The sequence below is a fragment of the Schistocerca piceifrons genome, chromosome 2, assembly GCF_021461385.2.
Source record: "Schistocerca piceifrons isolate TAMUIC-IGC-003096 chromosome 2, iqSchPice1.1, whole genome shotgun sequence".
In the NCBI taxonomy this organism is placed as follows: domain Eukaryota; kingdom Metazoa; phylum Arthropoda; class Insecta; order Orthoptera; family Acrididae; genus Schistocerca; species Schistocerca piceifrons.
Window position 1 is genome coordinate 249,890,201 of NC_060139.1, and position 24,480 is coordinate 249,914,680.

General features: G+C 39.7%; 1 protein-coding gene across 1 annotated transcript in view; it reads left to right on the forward strand.

Moving 5' to 3' along the window:
* Positions 1–24,480, forward strand: part of LOC124776259 (integrin beta-PS-like) — a 255,767-nt gene that overhangs the window by 178,512 nt on the left and 52,775 nt on the right. The window contains exon 9 of the mRNA XM_047251151.1: positions 8,009–8,134. Within this exon, the coding sequence (XP_047107107.1) occupies positions 8,009–8,134 (126 nt within the window). The remainder of the gene's footprint in view (positions 1–8,008; positions 8,135–24,480) is intronic.

Genomic DNA, 24,480 nt, shown 5'->3' on the forward strand with positions numbered 1-24,480 from the left:
CACTATGAAAGTATCATCCATATACCTCCAAAACAGAGTTGGTTTAAGGACTGCTGATTCCAGTGCTCTCTCCTTAAAGTCCTCCATGAAAAGGTTGTCCACCAGGGGAGACAGATGATTACTTTTGGAAACACTATGAGTCTACTCAAAATGTTCATAGTTGAACATAAAACAGGTTGAAGAAAGGGCATGCCGAAACAAAGCAATGATCTCCACCTGAAACTTATTACCAATTAGCACCGAAGACTCTGTAAGAGGGGCCTTTGTAAAAAGTGGTACTATGTCAGTGCTAAGTAAGTGGCTCAAACAGCGTAAGTGGAGAGCACCAGGCACAGCATTCAACAGCATTCAGCTGGTAATGTGGTAGCTAAGGGCATACCTTTAAAATTTTGTGCCCTGTATTCAAACCCAATTTCATGTCTTTTTTTTCCATTGTGTGGTAGTTTGCATCATCAATAGTGATAAAAGAAATAAGCCTTTCAAACCTTATTAAAAACAGAGCTTATATTACAAATCTTTTATAATTAACAGTAACTGAAAATGAAAAATATGTAAATTCGAAAATTTCAATTTCCGTTTTACTTTTTTTCCTTAGGAGAACCAGTGCACTCCCCAGAGTGACAGCTGTCATAAAAACATACAAAGCATAATAATTTGGAGCACCATTTTTTAGTGTGACATCATTAGGACAAGGAAGCTCATTAACATTGCTAAATATCTCATGAATTGGCAATAATTCCATAGTAAAAGACACATATCATAACACTTTCTGGAAGCTGGAGCTTGCAGCTGATAATGGATCAAAGCAGATATTTTAATTTTGTAATACTTCTACTTGTGATTTCCCTTTGCTGTGTGATGAGAAAAGGAAACTTCCGTAATTGGCGACTATAGTTCTTAAGCTTTTGGTAAAAACAAATGTTGGAGGGTTGATGGAATGGCATACATTTTGAGGTAATTGCTTTTAATGAACACCTTGGTATTCCAGTTGCATCAACATACAGCCCATCATATAAGGAGGGATCACTTCACCCACCCCAGTGAGCAAATAATTTACAGAAATTATTCCACTTTTATAGAAGGGTACAAAACTTTGTCCAAAAGCTGATGGTAGGTATCATTTGAGAGATTTCTAGTTTTTGTGGCTGTTGTGTACTCATTCTGATGCCAGTCCATTAACTGGTTTATACAGGGTGTCCCATTTATCTTGACCACTCTAAATAACTGTCTGTCCAGATGCAAATTACAAAATGTTTCAAGCAAATGTTCTTTAGCTGTCAGAGGGACATCAGTCACCTTGATCGCCTTCATTGTAGCTTTGTTTTTTACAAAGATATGAACAGCGGTATGATGTTTTTAAATGTCACCCTGTATTTTTTATTTGGTATTTAATTTCCTCTCCTAAAGCCCTATTCAAAAATGTATCACAGAGTACCATTCACTGAAACACAATGTTATTAATTACGTAACACAACATTGACATTGATGCTCCCAGCACTTAGTGCAGGAACTTGGGGTAATGGAAAATATCCACATGCTGACGTTGACAGAGGACAAATGCAAACATAAGTTGAAATCACACCTGTAATTCTGTCAACCACCGTCAGTTGAAGAGTTGTGTGAGTAAAATGTACACCAACGAAGAGAAGGTAGAAATGCTACTCACCTATGGGGAATATAAGTTAGCAGAACAGTAATTGCAATACTGATTTTTTATTTATGGGTCCATTTAGTACAGTAGTTTAGTCCTTTTAAAAACTGTTGTGTAGAGTAGGGATACAGTAAAGGCTGTCCTTCCGACAAACTGCGTCAAGCTAACGTTTCTTTTATTGTTGTTGGTGAAGGTAGGCGAAGTGCTATCCAAGCAGTGGGACTGTACAGAGAGCAATATCCTGACAAGAACCCACCTTCCTGATGGATGTTATCTCATCTTGTTGTGACGCTTCAGGAAATGGAAGTTTCATCCCCCGACAACGCAATCATCATAGCACTCACACATATGAAGCTGTCGAAGTTACTGTTCTCGCTTCTGTTGCTATGTATCCACATGTGAACACATGACAGCTTGAACGTGAGATTGGCATTCCTAAAACCAGTGTACATTATATTCTTACTTGTCACCAGTTCCATCCTTACCATGTGCACCTACATCAAGAATTGCATGGGAATGATTTCCAGAATCATGTACAGTTCTGTCAGTGGGCACAACAGCAAATCATCACCAACATGAACTTCTTCTCCAATGTTCTATTTACTGATGAATGTTCCTTCACAAACAAAGGACAAGTAAATACAGGGAACAAGCATTATTGGTCCAGCAACAACCCAAGATGGCTTAGACAGGTGGAACATCACCATCAATGGAGAATTAACGTCTGGTGTGGTATGCTTGATACTACAATTATTGGCCCTCATTTCATCAATGGTAGTCTAAACAGCATAGCATAAACCAACTTCCTCAGACAAATTCTTCCTCCTCTTCTGGATGAAGTGCCATTAGGAACCAGAATGCTTATGTGGTATCGACATGATGGATGTCCAGCACATAATGCCTTGCATGCATGTCATGTTCTGAACCGAAGGTATCCTGCCTGATGGATTGGTTGAGGAGGAGCAGTTACTTGGCCTGCTAGGTCTGCTGATTTAAATCCTCTGGACTTTTTTCTTTGAGGATGCATTAAAGACGTTGTCTATTGTGATATTCCAACAACTTCAGAGGACATGCAGGAACGTATCATGCTTGCTTGAGCAGGCGACACTGGAAGCAGTAAATAATTCTTTCATTAAACGAGTGCACCAGTATATCAGTGTCCAGGGTCACCACTCTGAGCGCCTTTGAATGTTCTACCCCAGGCAATGGTACAGGAGAGTCAAAGTCAGTTTTGTGTTATGTTTTTACTTGCTTTTCATTTGTTTCTGACAACTCCAGCAACTGGATGAGTTTGTGATTCTGGGCTCATAGTCAACATTGTGTTGTGTAATTAATAATGTTGTGTTTCAGTGAATGGTACACTGTGATACATTTTTGAATAGGTCTTTAGGAGAGGAAATGAATTACCAAATAAAAAATACAGGGTGCCATTTAAAAAAAGTCATACTGCTGTTCATATTTTTGTAAAAAACATAGCTACAATGAAGGCAGTCATGCTGATTGATGTCCCCCTGAGAGCTAAAGAACATTTGCTTGAAACATTTTGTAATTTGCATCTGGACAAACAGTTATTTAGGGTGGTCAAGATAAATGTGCCACCCTGTATATTGTTGGATCTGAGGACCAAATCTGTCACTGACTTTTTGGAGACAACAAAATATGCCAGTAACAGTTTTCTAAAAAGTGTTAATCCCATAATGGGCAGTGTATGAGGGTGAAAGGTTACTCATACAAAACAGCTATTTTGAAAGAGGAGCCAAGGGATTAGTGGTGGATCGACTCAAGACAAATACAAAATGATTAACTGATAGTTGTTCAGTCATTTTACAGAGGCTAGAAACAGGGGACATTGGGCTATTTCATGGGCACTGTGACAGTGAGCAATGGCTGAAGCAGCCTTGTTGCAGTCATAAAGTTGTAAATTTAGCCTCAAACATCTGGTGCAATTCTTTCAAGGAGAAAAACAGGATCTGGTAGTGTTGTGTCACCAAAAATGTCAGCACTAAAGATGTGTTTTCTGAAAACTGCCTCAGCAGCTAATTTGGCAGTCCACACCCAATGGAAATACCTTAGATGTTGCTACAGACATACCTTGTCAATATAGAGACAGGTATTAGTGATCATGATATCATAGTGACTATGGTTACAAAAGTTAATAAACTAGTTAAGTAGGGTAGGAGGGTGTTTCTGCTAGAAAGGCAGATAAGCAGTTGTTAGCAACTAACTTACACAATGAATGCAATGGTTTAGTCCATGTATTATAGATGCAGAAGAATTATGCCCAAAATTTAAACAGATTATACATTGTGCTCTGGACAAGTGTTCGCGTATTAAGAGGATTAAGGACAGAAAGGACCCACCATGGTTTACCAATGAAATTCGGGAAATACTGTGGAAGCTAAGGCTGTTGCTCCCTCAGTTCAAAAGAGAACACACAAACGATGACAGGCAAAGAACAGTAGAGATTCATGTATCTGTGAAAAGATCTATGTTTGAAGCATGCAACAAGTACCACCATCATACCTTGGCAAAATATCTGGCCAAGAATAAAAAGAAATTCTGGTCCTATGTAAAATAGCTAAGCAGACTAGTCTTGTGTGGCAGTTAAAGATAGCAAAATGAAATTTGAAGTTTTAAATTCTGCATTCAGGAAATAGTTCACACAAGAGAATCATACAAACATACCATTGTTTGACCATCACACAAAGTCCTGTATAGACCCTGGTGTAGAAAAAAACTACCTGGAAGAGTTCAAAACAAATAAGTCTCCAGGTCCAGATAGAATTCCAAAAGAGTTGTCTATGGCTTTGGTCCCTTAATTAGGTTGCATTTATCACAATTCCCTCACCCAGCGCAGAGTTCCAAGCAACTGGATAAAAGCACAGTTGACTGCCGTATATAAGAAGGGTAAAAGAACAGATCCACAAAATTACATATCAATATCCTTAACATTTATTTACTGTGGAATTCTAGCACTTATTCTGAGTTTGAATATAATAAACTTCATAGAGACCAAACAGCTCATGTCCAAAAATCAACACTGTTTCAGAAACTATTGCTTGTTTGAAACTCATCTTGCCCTTCTCACACATAATATACTGTGAACTGTGGATGAAGGGCAACAGGTGAATTCCGTATTGCTATAATTCCGAAAACAATTTGTCACAGTACCCAACTGCAGATTGTTAATGAAGGTTTGAGCATGCAGAATATAGACATCTTAAGTAATAGAATCCAGTATGCTTCACCGAGCGAGGTGGCGCAGTGGCTAGCACACTGGACTCGCATTTGGGAGGACGACGGTTCAGTCCCATGTCCAGCCATCCTGATTTAGGTTTTCTGTGATTTCCCTATATTGCTTCAGGCAAATGCCGGGATGATTCCTTTGAAAGGGCATGGCCGACTTTCTTCCCCGTCCTTCGCTAATCCAATGAGACCGATGACCTCGCTGTCTGGTCTCCTCTCCCAAACAACCCAACCCATCCAGTACGCTTCATTGATGGCGAGTGTTCATTAAAGACAAAGGTATTATCAGGAGTGCCAGAGGGAAGTGCAGTAGGACTTCTGCTATTTTCTGTATACATAAATTATCTGCTAGACAGGGTGGGCAGCAATCTGCAGTTGTTTGCTGATGAAGCTGTGGCGTACAGGAAGATGTTGAATATGAGTGACTATAGTATGCTACAGATGACTTAGAAAAAATTTCCAGTTGGTTAGATGAATGTATGAAAATGTAAGTTAATGCAGATGGGTAGAAAAAACAAACCCATAATGTTCAGATACAGCACTAGTAGCATTCTGCTTGACACAGTCACGTTGTTTAAGTTCCTGGGCATAATGTTGCAAGGTGATATGAAATCAAACTAGCACATGAGGATTATGGTAGGGAAGTTAAATGGTCAACTTTGGTTTATTGGGAAAATTTTATGTAAGTGTGGTTCATCTGTAAAGGAGATTGCATATAGGATGCTAGGCAACCTATATTAGGCCTCATACACTGCTTGAGTGTATAGGATCTATAGCAGGTTGGTTTGAAGGAAGACACTGAAGAAATTCAGAGATGTGCTGCTAGATTTGTTACTGGTAGATTCGAACAACATGCAAATGTTACAGAGATGCTTTGGGAACTTAAATGGGAATCCCTGGGGGGAGGCAATGTTCTTTTCGAAGAACACTTGTGAGAGAATTTAGAGAACTGACATTTAAAGCTGACTGCAGAATGATCCTACTGCTGCCAGCATACATTCTGCATAAGGACCATGTAGATAAGATACAAGATATTAGGCCTCATACAGAGGCATATTGACACTTGTTTTTCCCTTGCTCTATCTGTGCATGGAAGAGGAATGGAAACACTTAGTAGTGGCATGGGGTACCCTCTCCCATGCACCTGATGGCGGCTTGTAGAGTATTAAAGATGTAAATGTAGAAGCATCTGTCTGGTGAATAATTGGAAAAAGCAAGACTGTTTCAATCTCAAACTTCCTTTACAATTTCGTAATTCAATCCTTATTTCGTTATAAGCACAGATGAAAAAGAATGTGAATATCACACCTCTAATAAGAGAATGCTATTGTTTCAAGATGAGAAAAATCATGAAAATAGCTGTTAGCCATTTGAATCATGTGACACCCTTACACACTGCCCAGTATGGATTGACAATTTCAGGAAAACTGTCAGCAACAGTTTTTGTTTGTCTTCAAATTTGGTTCTTGAGTCTGTCAAGATGTTTACCAGTTACTGGAAGAGGAAAGGATGAGTACACAACAGTCACAAAATCTAGAGAACTCATAAAAGAAATCTAGCATCAGTTTTTGGACAAAATTTTGTGACCTTATGTAGAAATGGATCCATTTCTGTGCATTATTGGCCCATGGAGTGGGCAAAGCAATCTATTCTTATACAATGGGCAGTATGTCAATGAAATTGGAATAAAAGAGTTTTCACTAAAAGTAATTCCACTGAAGTGTGCACTTTTTTGTCAACCCTGTGACACATACTTTCATCAACAGATGAAGAATTGCATTCACCGATTACAGAAGTGCCCTATTCTCATCAGCCAGCAAAGATAAATCACAAGTAGAAGTGATACAGTTAAGATACAAACTTTGATCCATAATCAATTTCAGGCTCCAGCTTTTAGAAAATGCTTCTATATGTGTGGTTTGTCGTGAAATTATTGCGAGTTCATGAAGTATTTAGAAATGTCAATGAAGTTGCTTTTCATAATGATATCACACTAGAAAATATGAGTGTGCTGTATGTGCCTTTGCATGTTTTTGGTGGCACTCCGAATTACCATGCATTGAATGTTTTTATGACAGATATCAGCCTGAGGAATGCAATGGTTCTCCTGAAGAATAGAAGTATAAACGAAATAGAAATTTTAGAATTTATAGTTTTTCGTTTTCAATGACTGCTATTTATATAAGATTTGTAATGATAAAATCTATTCTTAATAAGGTATGAAATGCTTGTTTCCTCTGTTAATATTGATGTCATGTACTTCCACACAATAAAATGAAAAAAAGCAATGTGAGATTGTATTTGAAGACATGGCACAAAAATTTGAAAGTATGCTCTTAACGAGTATGCTAACAGCTCACTAAATATGACACAACATGTGATATTGTTGAAGTGGTGTCAAAATTTTGAATGTCATTTCTCAGAAGCTGTTGAGTGTTGGCATCTAAACCAAACTAGGTGATCCTATATTTTTACCCTTCAAAATTTCAGCTGTGTCAGGGAGCGGCCAATGGCAGCTTCCCTTTGTGAGTTACTTATGTGATGTGAGTATTTCCCTACCAGTGGTCTCAACAAGGAAGCAAAAGATTTGGCTACATCTTATGTAGGAACACCTGTGTTACTTTCTATTGGCCATAAAGGTAGTCCCTCTTCTCTATAAATTTTCAGAATGCCCTGCAGTCTGGTTGGTATGCAACTGTATGTTCTTAATTTCTTGGTTGCTGTTGCAGTAATAAATTGTGGCAAGAGAGATGTCATCACTGGTCTTCAGTGGATCACTTGAAAATTACTGGTAGGTGCACAGTTGAAATGTCAGTGATTATAGTTAATGACAACCGGTTGCAAACCTGGAATTAATCTGAATATTCAATATGCCAGGAAAGTTTTAAAATTTACAGTTTAAATTGTTTGTTATTTGTTACTGTTACAACTTTTTCCCAGTCATTTAATACCATAGGTATTTGAGATACAAGTGAGGTTTCCTGTTGTCTTTGTTATAATAAATTGTAAGTGTATGCTCCTTTCCTGTATGAAATAGTGTTAGATTTCTTTTTTACTTTCAGATTTTGAACTGGATTTGATAGTCATTTATTCATTAAAATATCATTTCAGGTCAAGAAATGCCCTGAAAACAAAGCAAACTGGACCCAGTTCATTGAAATAAAGCCAACAGGGGTGAATGAGAGTCTTATTCTTAAAATTGACTTACTATGTGACTGTGACTGTGAAGACACACAGGTAAATATCTAGCATTTCATTGACTGAGGAATTTATTTTATGAAATATGTAAAACTGACTGCATCTTATTGTATTATATTTTTAGCTGAAATCATTTTATTTTTGAGGGACGTAAATAGTACAGATGATTAAAAATTCAATATATACTCTTTTATAAAAATAGAATTTCAGGATGAACCACTCACCTGCAGATGATTAAATGGGCATACATAGATACAAATAACAACTCTCCAAATTTTTATATTCTTTGAGTTCTCTCTCTCTCTCTCTCTCTCTCTCTCTCTCTCTCTCTCTCTCTCTCTCTCTCTCACACACACACACACACACACACACACACACACACACACACAACAGATACCCAAGTGGAAATAATGCAACTTTGCTTCCAGTGTGTGTGTGTGTGTGTGTGTGTGTGTGTGTGAGAGAGAGAGAGAGAGAGAGAGAGAGAGAGAGAGAGAGAGAGAGAGAGAGAGAGGTAAGGGGGGTAGTCTAGAAAAAGAGCAGAAACTCAAATGATAGTGTTTATTCTGTACATTATTAACGTCTTCTTAAAGGACAGTGAATAAATTCTCAGAAAAGCCATGGCACCTTCATATGCCCACAAGTTCATGCACTACTTGGAGGAACCCCCCCCCCCCCCCCCCCCCACCATGCACCCAACACCTTAAAGCCCATATGTGATTCAAATTAAAGAAAACGTCTTCATAATCTGTATCCATGGATAGGACAATTAAGTTCAATGAGCTGCAGTCCTCTATGTTCACTGTTTCCTCACAGATGGCAACATAAAACCTTCTGTTATTATGAAATTCAACAGTTACCAGCAATACCATACCAAAGCAATGACAGCTATAATCTTTCTGCATCAATGTCTACATATTCTACAAATCACTAAGAATTGCATGGCAGAGGATACTTAGCATGCTACCACAAGTCAGGGTTTCTTCCTTGTTCCAGTTACATACGGAGTGTGAGGATAACGCCTCCATGCATGCTGTAATTAGTCTAATCTTGCCTTAATGGTCATTATGGGAGTGATATGTGCCTTGGGTCATGAAGAATTTCTGCAGATATTTCCCTTAATACTGGTTCTCAAAACTTTTTAAGGAGGGCTTCATCAAAGAAGTGATGTCTCTTGTCAAGCATCTGCCAATTCAGACATCTCTGCCCAATTTTTTTTCCTTTACATATGTCTGCTTGTGTCTGTGTATGTGTGGATGGATATGTGTGTGTGTGCGACTGTATACATGTCCCTTTTTCCCCCTAAGGTAAGTCTTTCCACTCCCGGGATTGGAATGACTCCTTACCCTCTCCCTTAAAACCCACATCCTTTCGTCTTTCCCTCTCCTTCCCTCTTTCCTGATGAAGCAACCATGGGTTGCAAAAGCTTGAAATTTGTGTGTGTGTTTGTGTGTTTTTTATTGTGTCTATCTACCAGCGCTTTCTCATTTGGTAAGTCACTTCATCTTTGTTTCTTAATATATTTTTCCCATGTGGAATGTGTGTGTGTGTGTGTGTGTGTGTGTGTGTGTGTGTGTGTGTGTGTGTCTTCTTTTCTGAAAAGGCTTAGACCAAAAGCAAATGTTTAAGTGTCTTTTCATTTTGTCTGTCTGTACTAATGTAATTTTTATGGTGAGTAGCAATCTATCTTCCATGTATGTCAATTTTATGCTTCTTAATATTTCAAGCAAATTTCCAGTCTCTGCATTACTTTGAAATTGTGTCAGGTTCTGGCTGGATATTTGTGCAGCTTTATTCAGATAGTACTTTATTACAAACAACTGCAACATCTTCAAAAAAGTTAAGGTTACTGCCACTATTGTCTGCCAGCTCATTAATATACAATATTAACAACTAAGGTCCCAAAACATTTCCCTGGTCCCTACTTGAAATAACTTATAATTCTGGTGATGGCTCTCCACCCAAGATAAAAAGCTGAATCCTGACTCGCAAGAAGTCCTAAATTGAGCCACAAATTTTCTTTGATACTCCATTGCAATGGGTGTGGTGTTCTCTGATGGAGGATGTGGGTCAGAGTGAGTAAAAATCTGCTTGATGGCAGCAGCCTCCCTTTACTACTTTCCAACTATTTGTCCCTGCATTTGGTGGGCACTGGGTGTGGTCATCAAACCCACAGATGTTGTTGGCGAGCATTATCATGTACACTCAGTAGCTGCTATACCTGGCACGGCCTAGTAGAAGGCATCCTTGCATGATCATCATACCTTGGCAGTGTCATATCAGGTGCGGACACATTGGTTGGGAGTTGTTTTGCTGCAAGCACTGCAGCTGGGACATGCCCACCCATGGTGAATGACAGAGACATAGGCATCCAGTCAAGCATCTTGCTGACATCATCTGGCACTGGCAGAGCCCCATGTCTCACTGGCAATGAGGGCCTCAATTAGAGCCTCAGCCCATTAGTTCAGCATCTGGTCACCCTGATAAGCATTGCTGTAAAGGTGATGGTGGACCAATAGTGCCCTCACAGTGGAAGCCAAAACTACAGTGTACACTGACTCAATAATTTACCATTTTGATGACTTGCCAGGATGGAAAGCTTGTATTTGTACATGCCAATGTGAGGTTGTTGTGGTGTGGCTGCTGCAATGCATGTACACCCTGTGTCAGAGCGTCCCTGTTTTTGGTAACATGTTGGTCACTGACCAAAAGGTGTGCAGCAGCATCTACATGGATGCCATGGCATATTGTCATGCCAGCATGCCTGTGGAAAATGGGTTTTCTGGCATTAGGCTCAAGCAGTATCACCCTTTTCCTCTTGGAAGAATGCAACCCTCTGCTTTCTTCCTGCTGCTGTGCCTGGAACTTTCACAGTTCATCTCAGGCACCATTCTGTTAGTCTCTGGCATCTGCAACACTTTAACAGCTAATGTTCCTATTGATGGGTGCTGTCATTATTAGTATAAGCATGCAGGGAGGTTTGTAGAGATGGGAGTCTTGTATTTCACACCTGAGACACTAATGGACAGTGCCTATTATTAGCAAACTTATGAGTGTAATGGATGTGGAAGTTCCCCACACAATTAGTCTTTGATGCTGTCATACATGCTCAAACAGTTTCTCCATCAAAATCCACCCATTCTGTGGGCAGCTAGCACTCAGTCTATGGAAGTGAGATGGGTAAAGTCTAAGGTAATGCTCAGGTAGATATTTTTTTTCATTTTTTCTTTAGGGAGAATTTTGAAAGGAAGCTCAGGTAGGAAGAGTAAGGAACAGGAAGTGTTTAAGTATGTGGTGCTGGTAATGGTACTGGGTAGCCAGAAATAAGAACCCATGATGTCACAACAGGTGCTACTATTTATCAGGCTTTGCCCTCAATGTTCTAATTGTTGTGTGTTGCTTAACCAGCTCTGGTTATAGCTTGTATAGATGACAACTACTGAGTCTGCCACTGAAAAGTGCCAATGTGAGTCTGTCCTTTGGAACTATTTGTTTCTGTGTATAATCACTTCTCAGGGACTCTCATAACTGGGTTTCTTGGCACAGAATAGTTTCAGCTTGCATGACCCTGGAACTGTATGCACTAGCTTTCTAGGGCATAACATAAGTCACTCAGCTTGACACTGCAACAGTTCTGAAGTGGAGAGTATTGCGTGGAACTTCCTTTGGGTAGTAAACTGTACACTTTCCATCACATGAACATCCTAACTAATATTTCTTGTTAAATAAGATTTGAAAGGTAACATTATTAACTACTATTCCTTAGTTCAGGACACTCCTGTAGCCATTACCAAGCCTGAAATCATTGATGCTAAGTCTCTTCATACCATTAACAACATTACACATTCTTCGTAAATAGAAGTCTGACCTTTTAATATATTACCTTAATACATACTTTAACTACAATAAAATCTGTCCTTTATGCTGATTTGTAAGTTTCTAGCAGAAATGCGAAATCTTCTGAGATTTGAATTTCAGTACTTTGTAATCCATACAAACTTAAACATAACCATTATGCATATGCACACATTTTCCCAACTAACAAGAAAAACACAGATAAAATTCACATATGTATTGTGTCTCCCTCTAGGAAGAGGAAATCCTTGCTTAGCTCACTAGGCTACTCCATGGTCTTATGACATATGGATAAATTGGAGCATTTTAGGGGTAATTCATTCATTCCTCACCCCCCCCCCCCCCCACCCTTCTCCTTCACCCTCAATCTATTCCCTTCCTCCTTTGGATGAAGCTACCAGTAAATGAGACAGGGCTTCTGGGACACCCTTCAACAGTCACACTCACCCCACAAGTACCAATCATCACAGTAGTATGAGTCAGGAGTTGTTACTTCACATTGACCAGAAAGGTATTTCAGTTACATGGTAAGGCCTTTGGTATGGTGTAATGAATTTCTTTGTCTGTCTTCCAGAATATAGGGGTTGGTCAACATTACCCATTGCCCTGCAGGGTACTTGGGCAGATTGGCCTTCTCCTTCCTGCCAATCCAGGGCTTTTGTATTTGCTATCTTAACCCAGTTTCAGATACTCCTAAACCTCTTAGCAAAATTACGAACAATTGATATATCATCCCCAGGAAAAGGTTTACACAGTTCAAAAGGGGAGAGCATCTTCTGACCATAAGTGACCTCATATGGTGATAATCCTGCACTTTGGTGCGCCTTTGAGTTATAAGTTGCTACCACATATAGTAGTAGAGCAGCCCAGTCACTACAGTGACTGTTCACTTAATAACTTAACATTTTCCCTGCCTTTCTCTGTACCCTTTCTGTTCTTCCATTTGCTCTTGTCCATAACTTCTGAATTCATAAAAGTCTACACACCTTTTTCATTTACTTTGAAATGAAACTGGTACCCTAATCAGTTTCCACAGTTTCCAATGTCCCAAATTTTAGAATTCTTTGCTGTTGCCTGAGATCCAGTTTCTGTCTGCTGGTTTTTCACAGCAATCATAACCAAATAATGGGAAAAGTGATTGATTGCAGATAAGCCATATTGAGTCTCCCTCCAGCACTTGTGCTAACTGGCAGAGGGCATCCATACAAATCATCTTGAAAGGTCCATTGGAGTCTGGCAACCTTTGTAATGCAATTTGCAGTTAACTTAACTCAAACCTTTGTGCACACAGTACACTGTTTTTCACATACTGCTCCAAGTCTTACTTCCATGTTCCCCACCAATAATGTTCCATAACACATCACTCAGTAGCACAGCAACCTACATGCCCTGCTAAGACAGTACTTTGTTATATAAATTTGCCAGCATGACCGTATGCCGCCAACACTTTGTTCTTTTGCAAAGCACTCCATAATCAACACAAAACTAGGTTTGTATAGCAACTGCTGACAGTTACAGTCAGCAGCCAGAGCATTATACCACTCATCTGCTGAAATACCAACACATTCCATTATACGTATCTTGTGAAGCAATCAGCTAATGTTGCCATTTATTTTCTCGAGGTAGTGTACTACCTCAAAATCAATCTCACTAAGCCATAAAGCCCATCAAGTTAGGTGTCCAGTTTGTTCTTTGAGGCTCATCAATGTGATCTGTCATGACTTTGAAACATCCACCATAAAGATAGCAATGGAAATATGTGATACCATAAATGAGGCTGAGCATCTCCTTCTCTGTAGTTAAGTAATTATTTTCTGCCTTGTTTATCTTCTTGATGCATAGGTTGCTAGGTGCTCTGCCTTGTCTGTTTGTTGGTGTAATGCACACCCTAAGGCATGGTTCCTGGCATCACAAGTTAGTATGAACCACTTTTCATATCCATGAAGTGAGGACAGTACAAGACATCAATAGGACTCTTAAATGCACAAAGGGTTGTTCACAGTCAGGAGGCCAATGAAACTTTATTCCCTTCTTTAACAGATGTGTAAGTGTCCATGCTATGTTTGCAAACTTTGGCACTCCTGTAATAAAAAGCCAACCCCAAAAAGGAGTGGTGGTGTTTTATCTAATGAAATCGTGAGGTTTCAGAGACTTTTCAAGTCTCAAACATCTATGATGCATATAAGCAGACTGAAGCAATGAATAAAAATTTGTAGCAATGATAGGATTTGAGCCCAGCTGTACTGCTGGGTGCTAACCAGTAAGACACCCTGACACTGTGGCTTTGCTCAGTTGCATAGACTGCCCTGTCACACCTCCTTCCTTGATCCAAATTGCTGCTCATGCCCCAGTCCACTTGGTATTCCCCTTAAACTTGAACAAGCTTGCAGTGTGTCTCCAATTGTGTTGGAATAGCACCTCAGTGTCAAATGAAACAGGGGATTGTGCCTGAAAGCCAGACATAGGTGCTTTATTCTAATGAAACTATATGGTTCCAGAGACCTTTTCAAGTCTCAGACATCTGGGGTAGTTCATGGTTCCAGAGATCTTGTCAAGTCTCAGACATCTGGGGTAGTCCATGCAGTTGTGCAAAACCACTGTGGCAGGGAGGCATAGTGGTTAGCACATGTGCCTAGTGAGCATGAGACCTGGGCTTCATTCATTGCTTCAGTCTTTGTACATACATCATTGATGCTCTTTTCCCATAGTAGGAATAGGGAATTCCTGCATGGCTTTTATGAGCTGTGGGTCTGTTTGCCCATGATCCTGACTGATAACATGGCCCAAATAACATATTTCTTTTGATAAAAAATAACGCTTTTATAAACTAAAAGTAGTGCTGCTCACAAATGACTAAAGATGTCCCACAAATGTACCATGTGTTCTTATATGTCTAGAAAATACTGTAATATTATCTAAGTATACCATGTGTCATTGCAGTTTCAGGCCTCATAATTCCCCAGACAATAGGCTTTGGAATGTCACAGGGGCATTTGTCAACCCAAATGGCATTCAGTGGTGCAGTTAATGACCAGAACTGTAAATGTGGATTATATTCATTCTCTGGCACTACCGACGATGGATGGTACCCACTTCATCGATCCATAGTTGCAAAATAATGGTATTGCCTCAGCTTATTCAAAGTCTTTGTATTATGTGATACTGGGTGTGCAGTGTTACCATATGCTGATTCATTATTGATAGTCACAACTGAATCTATATGCCCTACTGCCTTCTGAGCTATTGTTTTGGTACAATAATGACTGATGCTCCCCCCCCCCTCCCCCCCTCCTCCTCTCCTCACCCCTCACCAGCCCCATTGGCTGGTACTCTCTTCTATTATTCCATCACAGAGATGTTGGTTTACAAATTCCTCCATCATTGGTTTGAGGTAATGTGGAATCTGGCATAGCTTCCTATACACTGGAAGTTTCCAGTGGGAATTCTCTGCTGCATAAGTGGCCTAGTTGGAAATGGTCTTGGAAGGTTGAATAATTCTGCATATTCCACAAACAATTTTTCCATTACCTCCCTATCACTTCCGTGCAAATGTGACACTTTCCCTCACAGTGCAGCAAAATTGACAGACTGTTCAGGCTTAGTGTACTTTATACTGATTTCTCTATAAATCTCTTTTTCCACCGACTTTTCCAAATTGGTTATCAGTGCATGTCATGCTAGCTTTACTTCCACTGATCCAAAATTATCTACACTGATGGGCACTACATGGCTTTGATCAACTTCTCATATGTATGTCAAATTATGGCATACAAAGCACTGTGCTTTATCCAACTCCTTGTTTTCTGCCTAGTGTTCAACTATGCATAACATATTAATTGGAAAATCTGCTTCTCCATCTACTTAGACTAGCATCCCTGCACATTTTGGTGTTTTATCCTCCAAGTCGAGTGAAAGGGAGTGTGCATACAATATAGTTGGCTTCCCCTGACCTAGGAGATTTTTTTCAGGTTCAGTTTAGCACCTGCAGATTCGAATTTCTGAAAAACTTTCTTTAAGATTGCCATATGTTCATTCCATGTATTGCTTGCAATCAGAATGTTATCTACATACAAGGTGATGTGCTTCAGTAGATCTTGACCAAAAAACTCTATACAGTATATTTAAAAACATAGATGATGTGACTTACTATACGAAAGTGCTGGCAGGTCGATAGAAACACAAACAAACACATACATACACACAAAATTCTAGCTTTTGGAACCAATGGTTGCTTCGTCAGGAAAGAGGGAAGGAGAGGGAAAGACGAAAGGATGTGGGTTTTAAGGGAGAGGGTAAGGAGTCATTCCAATCCCGGGAGCGGAAAGACTTACCTTAGGGGAAAAAAAGGACAGGTATACACTCGCACAACAACACACATATCCATCTGCACATACACAGACACAAGCAGACATTTGTAAAGGCAAAGAGTTTGGGCAGAGATGTCAGTCGAGGCGGAAGTACAGAGGCAAAGATGTTGTTGAAAGACAGGTGAGGTATGAGTGGCGGTGACTTGAAATTAGCGGAGGTTGAGGCCTGGTGGATAATGAGAAGAGAGGATATACTGAAGGGCAAGTTCCCATCTCCGGAGTTCTGACAGGTTGGTGTTAGTGGGAAGTATCCAGATAACCCGAACGGTGTAACACTGTGCCAAGATGTGCTGGCCGTGCACCAAGGCATGTTTAGCCACAGGGTGATCCTCATTACCAACAAACACTGTCTGCCTGTGTCCATTCATGCGAATGGACAGTTTGTTGCTGGTCATTCCCACATAGAAAGCTTCACAGTGTAGGCAGGTCAGTTGGTAAATCACGTGGGTGCTTTCACACATGGCTCTGCCTTTGATCGTGTACACCTTCCGGGTTACAGGACTGGAGTAGGTGGTGGTGAGAGGGTGCATTGGACAGGTTTTACACCGGGGGCAGTTACAAGGGTAGGAGCCAGAGGGTAAGGAAGGTGGTTTGGGGATTTCATAGGGATGAACCAAGAGGTTACGAAGGTTAGGTGGACGGCGGAAAGACACTCTTGGTGGAGTGGGAAGGATTTCATGAAGGATGGATCTCATTTCAGGGCAGGATTTGAGGAAGTGGTATCCTTGCTGGAGAGCCACATTCAGAGTCTGATCCAGTCCCGGAAAGTATCCTATCACAAGTGGGGCACTTTTGTGGTTCTTCTGTGGGAGGTTCTGGGTCTGAGGGGATGAGGAAGTGGCTCTGGTTATTTGCTTCTGTACCAGGTCGGGAGGGTAGTTGCGGGATATGAAAGCTGTTTTCAGGTTGTTGGTGTAATGGTTCAGGGATTCCGGACTGGAGCAGATTTGTTTGCCATGAAGACCTAGGCTGTAGGGAAGGGACCGTTTGATGTGGAATGGGTGGCAGCTGTCATAAGGGAGGTACTGTTGCTTGTTGGTGGGTTTGATGTGGACGGACGTGTGAAGCTGGCCATTGGACAGATGGAGGTCAACGTCAAGGAAAGTGGCATGGGATTTGGAGTAGGACCAGGTGAATCTGATGGAACCAAAGGAGTTGAGGTTGGAGAGGAAATTCTGGAGTTCTTCTTCACTGTGAGTCCAGATCATGAAGATGTCATCAATAAATCTGTACCAAACTTTGGGTTGGCAGGCCTGGGTAACCAAGAAGGCTTCCTCTAAGCGACCCATGAATAGGTTGGCGTACGAGGGGGCCATCCTGGTACCCATGGCTGTTCCCTTTAATTGTTGGTATGTCTGGCCTTCAAAAGTGAAGAAGTTGTGGGTCTGGATGAAGCTGGCTAAGGTAATGAGGAAAGAGGTTTTAGGTAGGGTGGCAGGTGATCGGCGTGAAAGGAAGTGCTCCATCGCAGCGAGGCCCTGGACGTGCAGAATATTTGTGTATAAGGAAGTGGCATCAATGGTTACAAGGATGGTTTCCGAGGGTAATAGATTGGGTAAGGATTCCAGGCATTCGAGAAAATGGTTGGTGTCTTTGATGAAGGATGGGAGACTGCATGTAATGGGTTGAAGGTGTTGATCTATGTAGGCAGAGATACTTTCTGTGGGGGCTTGGTAACCAGCTACAATGGGGCGGTTGGGATGATTGGGTTTGTGAATTTTAGGAAGAAGGTAGGGGTGCGGGGTGTCGGTGGGGTCAGGAGGTTGATGGAGTCAGGTGAAAGGTTTTGTAGGGGGCCTAAGGTTCTGAGGATTCCTTGAAGTTCTGCCTAGACATCAGGAATGGGATTACCTTGGCAAACTTTGTATGTGGTGTTGTCTGAAAGCTTACGCAGTCCCTCAGCCACATACTCCCAACGATCAAGTACCACGGTCGTGGAACCCTTGTCTGCTGGAAGAATGACGATGGATCGGTCAGCCTTCAGATCACGGATAGCTTGGGCTTCAGCAGTGGTGATGTTGGGAGAAGATTAAGGTTTTTTAAGTAGGACCAGAAGAAGCAAATGGGGGAGAAGTTGTTGAGGTTCTGGAGGAATGCAGATAGGGTGTCCTCACCTCCAATCCAGATAGCTAAGATGTCATCAATGATTCTGAACCAGTTGAAGGGTCTAGGATTCTGGGCTTTTAGGAAGAATTGCTCTAGATGTCCCATGAATAGGTTGGCAAAGGATGGTGCCATGCAGGTGCCCATAGCCATACCCAGATTTGTAAGGAGAAGTAATTACGGGTCAGAATATAGTTGATAATGGCATCTAGGAAGGAGGTTGTTGGTTTGGAATCCATGAGCATTGGGAAAAGTAGTGTTCAATAGCAGTAATGCCATGGGCATTAGGAATGTTAGAGTACAGGGAGGTGGCATCAATAGTGATGATCAGGGCATTGTGTGGTCAGGAACTGTGGAGAGTCGGTGGAGGAAATGGTTGGTATCTTTTGTATATGTGGGCAGGTTGCAGGTAATAGGTTGAAGGTGTTGGTCAACGAGAGCAGAGCAGAGCCGAGCAGAGAAGTTGCATAAATATTCATTCAGTTCTTGATAAGATTTCAAAGCATTCCAAAGATTGGCAAATTGCCATGTCTCCGCAATATCCTTTCTTTCAGGAGTGCTAGTCCTGCAAGGTTTGCAGGAGAGCTTCTGTAAAGTTTGAAAGGTAAGAGACAAGGTACTGGTGGAAGTAAAGCTGTGAGGATGAGGCGTGATTCATGCTTGGGTAGCTCAGATGATAGAGCACTTGCCCGCGAAAGGCAAAGGTCCCGAGTTTGAGTCTCGGTCCGGTGCACAGTTTTAATCTGCCAGGAAGTTTCATGTCAGCGCACACTCTGCTGCAGAGTGAAAATCTCATTCTGGGAATATTCACACCTGTCAGCATCTCGTTTATTTGGAATTCTTGAAATGTGAGGAGATCTTGCACAACAGATGCATTAGTTTTGTAGTGGTTGGTCCACACAAGAATCATAGGGAATGTCATCTACTCCAAGTGTCTTGTTTCAGCTTAAGTTTTTTAGTGCTTCATCAAATTCTTCTCACAGTATCACAACCCAATCTCATAACATCTAATTCTTCTCCCTTTTTCACAATATTGCCTTCATATTTCTATTGTTTGTATGTCTCTTCTGTAGATTTGTTCTACCTTACATTCACATCAAAGAAAAGCACAGACAGTAGCTATCACTTCAATATGTGTTCAACACTCTAAGTTAAAGAAGAAACAATTCTTTCTTTTGCAATGAATTACCAGTATAATAGGGTGTACCTCAGGACACAATTCGAGGACCTCTACTCTTGTTGGTTTATGTAGACAATGCTGTTGAATATTTGAGTCCCAAAAAACCATCCTATTTCCCAATGACACCAGCGTATTGCTCACTGGATCCAGCCCAGAAACACTGCAGTCAGTAGTAGGAAGTTCTATAAAAAGACGTTCAGTGTAGTTCACCAGAAACAAACTCATTGTAAATACTAGATAAACCATATGTGTCAACTTTCATTTATTTCAACCATTAAGGCAAATGTTCATTCAAGAAACACTAAAAAATGGTCCTCTAGGAAATATAACTATTTCAAAAATTTTTGGAATTTCGGGTTGCAACGTACCGGTGGAAAGAGGAATGAATGAGTTAAGCAAAGATCGCATTTTACTATCCCAGATGAGACAAACCACATGTGACCTACTGGGAAAGAATATGATGAAGACTAGTATTGGGTAAATGTATGGCTCAGATTAGATATTTGATTTATTATTGTCATAGAGGTTGAGCAACATACATCAGCTTTAACAGCCTGCAGCAGTTTGTCTGCGTAATATACATCAATTGCCATTGGTCTTACAGCCTAATTTACCAGACATTGGCAAGTCATTGTGAATAATAAATAATATACAGTGCAACTTGTATTAAATAAAATAAATGATATCAGGTGATGTCACAATTAAATAACATTGTCAATCAAGAAGATTTTAACTGAAATGATCATTTTGTTATTCAGCAGTACTTTGAAATAATTAAAGGTGTGTGATGAAGCAAGCTGGGATATTTTTAATTCCCCTCTTGTTTTGCCATTTGCCTCCTTAAATTCATTTTTTTCACTTTCTACAATATACCATTAACGAACATGACTATAATCTGTATTTTCAAAAAAGAGAAAGGTTGACCCTCAGTTCTAAAGGATTTAACACCAGATCTCATTTTGTGCTTAGTTTTATGTATCTAATTGATTTTCTGATTTATTTTGACTATTCCTAGTTAGTATTGTTTGTTACAGGGTGAAATCAGTAATTGTTCTGTAACTTAAATTCTATTGTTGACATATAAACAAATATAAGTTATGTAATAATTGTAAACGTTTTGAACACAAAATGCTAGTAATCTTAAAGTATCTGTTTGGCTCTATTCAGAAACATGTTAGCAAAAGCACCCCTTAGTTAATTCCAAAGTAATTAACAGTTTCGTCCAAAGTATTGTTTGCATAACAATAATTGTTAATTTCTTGATTTAAACAAATAATTCAGCCTAAACCTCATAGTAGAAGAAACTGCTAAAAAGAACCAATTTTTTGATGTAGTCAGTTAATTTAATAAAGTAAGATTTAGTTGTAATTTCTGTAAATTAAACTTTGAACAATGTGCAGCTTCAGCACCTATTATTGTGATGATATATAAGGACCCAATTTTTGGTCAGGAGACAGTCAGTCCACGGCCAAGTTTCAGACGAGAAACCTGTACTGGTTATTACAACAACAATGCTTCAGATCAACTGTGGAATAAGTGTTAAACAATTAGGCTGTATGTAAAAACAGTGACAATGTCTGCTCCATATGTACCTGATTATTCTTCAAGAACTGTGAACTTGGTGGTTAGTTGTTACTGCTCATAGATGTTCAACAAGAAACTATTGTAACAGTGTGTGGAGTTTCACCTGCAAACTATTAATGAGGCTAATGGAAAGTTTAAACAATAGTGCACTGGCCATACACATTTAACTGTGTATTATTAGGGGGCTGTACAAAGTGAAAATTAAAGTACTGTAAAATGTAACTGTGTATCTACCAGCTACTTCATTTAAAGTAGTCAGTGTCTGAATCCACAACCCATTTTTCAGCTGTACATCAATACTGAGGACAACAATCAGCAACCAAATAAAATTAAAGCAGGTGAAACCGCCACAGGTGGTGGTCCTACATAATCATTTAAATAATTCATAATACGATAAATTCCATAATAAAGCTTACCATTGTGTATTAATGTGAAAATGTATGAAGTCTCCCAATACCCCATCATAGACCTCAACTTGACAGCATGTCTCAACTCCTGAATGTTGACTAAGTCTCACGTCATATGAATATTTTCAGAGTCCCATCAATTGTTATGGTATCTAGTGTGACCACATGTTACACAAGTGAAACCATCACTTGAAAACTGCTCTTATGACTTCCAAAACATAGCTGTTTTTTTCCTGCCAATAATACGTGCAACCACATACAGGTCCATGCCACTGGGCCACAGTCTGTCTCCCTTCCAACTTACAGTCTTTCTTAAATCTAATGCTTAATAAAATGGAATGCTTAGTAAAAGGGATTGCTTAGTAATGGACCACCACACTTTGCCTTATACTATTACAAAAAATGGTTCAAATGGCTCTGAGCACTATGGGACTTAACTTCTGTGGTCATCAGTCCCCTAGAACTTAGAACTACTTAAACCTAACTAACCTAAGGACATCACACACATCCAAGCCCGAGACAGGATTCGAACCTGCGACCGTAGCAGTCACGCGGTTCTGAACTGAGCGCCTTAACCGCGAGACCACCGCGGCCGGCTACTATTACAGTAAAAGTATTTACAGTGTGTAAAAGTTCAGTTCTTTTTGGTTTAAACAGTACCAGACAACGTTGTTATATTCAGTAATTCCATATAAATAATTAATTGTGTACTTCCATACAGAACAGTATTAAAGAAATAATCAACAGCTAGATTGCATGGATGATTAATGATGAAAGTATAAAGCTGGACTCAGTGTTCATGTGGAGGACATGATGATCTGACACTGGTATGCACTACATCTATGTTTTAACTTAACACTAGATTGATTCTGGCTGTGTAGCATTCATGACTGATAACTAGAATGCAGTGTTACAGTTCAATACAATGTCTGTCAAGATCATGTGTAGTGCTTACTTGTGATTAACTTTAGATAGTTTTCAATTTGTTTGCTTGCATTCAAAAGCTAATTTCTATATTATTAGAGATATCACAGATATCAGTATTTTGATGAAACCATTGTAACTGCTTGGTGACCTTGGTGTACTCAGATTAGTTCTACAGAGAGTGGTTGAATTACTATTGTGTGTTTAATATTTGGATATTCCTTCACTTTTAAAAATAACAGAAGTTAGCTCTGGCCAAGCATCTTGTCCTTCAGTACCTCCTTAATGGGCAGGGAACTGCCTGTCTGCTACCTAACCAGGCCAGTTGTTTGTTTCAAATTGCTAACCACCACTGGATTAGAAATTTTCCAGTGCCACTCAAGCTGGTGGCCAGACCATCACTGTCACGGCTGAACAGTACATTTGTGCTCTCAAGAGTGTAGCACCTTAACTTAGCTGGCTGGGCCTTCTACAGCATGTGTGTTATGTTACTGGGTTTGACAGGGCTTTAAATAGGAAACACATGTAAATAACTTATCATAGAAGCTCTCATCCATGTGATACAGTCTAAGAATATTGTATTGTACAGCAAGCAGAACACCTGCACACTGTTCTGCTCCCTGTTCTGATATGGGATCATCTTTTGAGCACACAGCGACTGACAGTATAAATGTTTTAGAATTCAAAAATGAGCTCTAATAATAAGTTGTGGCCTTAGAAAAATTGAGCCCTGTTAATTTTTCCTTGCTGAAAGTGGTGTTCTGAACATTGCAAGGTAATTTATTTATGAAAATATTTTGTATCTGGGGACTATATCTTGATCAATAATGTACACAACTGTTATATGAGAATATCGAATATACGCTAAATACATTACAGAAAAACATTCTTTCAGGGGAGCATTCTTAACATTGGTGTCATATTACACCAAAGATACTAGAGGAAGTAAAAACCACCAGATATTCAATATTTAAAATGAAATTAAAGGCATGTCTCATAAAGCACTGTTTCTATTCTGCTAAAGAATTTCTGAATATGTAAAAATAAATGTTTCCTGAACAGTTACTGATAGACTTAGACAGTAAGAATGGTTATCTATTTTTAATATGCTTACTTATTTTGCTGGTATATATATTACTATATCTTTATTTTGGCTTGTCCTTAAGCAGTTAGTGACACACTGATAAATTAATCTGGGCTGCCAGAGTTGGTGGTCAAGTACGCGTGAGGCATGCTTGTTTGTGTGTATTAAGTTATGTTTGTTTCTCTTTTGCTGATGAAGGATATGGCCGAAAACTTTTTGTGTCTTTTAATTGCACTAATTTGCAACTTAATGTGTCTTCTTTACAGTAAGTAGCAATCTGTCTTTTCCTCCATTGTTGATAAACTATAAGAATATATACCTACTTACTATCACATCTTTTTTTCTAATACTAAACAGTGCATTTCAAAGTTTTTATATCAAAAATCTAAGGCTGATATATCAAATAATGGTGAACAACTTTTCTTAGAGACAAAATGTTTGCTGATGCTTCCCAGTAACACAGAGTGTACTTTTTAGCCATTACATCCATGAGAACCAGCAGAGTGTAGGCATTATATGACTCCTATATGCCTTGTGTGTTGCTTATAATCCAGTCACCGGCTTGGTGTGAAGACAGTAGGGCCAGCATAAGTGAAGTTCCTCATTCACTTCTAAAATATCTTTCTTCACATAGTGGCAGCTATTTCTACGGTTTTCTTGTTGAAAATCACTCAATCAATTTACTGGATTAGGTGTTACACAGCACACATGGTTAACAGATATTTCTAATTCAGTGCAGTCTCATTTTCCCAGGGTGGATGAATGATAAAGAATGCGTAGAATTGCCAGGAAGCATTGGCGAACATTTGGTCTCCAACAAATATGTTCCTTATGACATGATCTATTACTCCTAGACAGTTGATGCAAAGTCCTTGAAACAC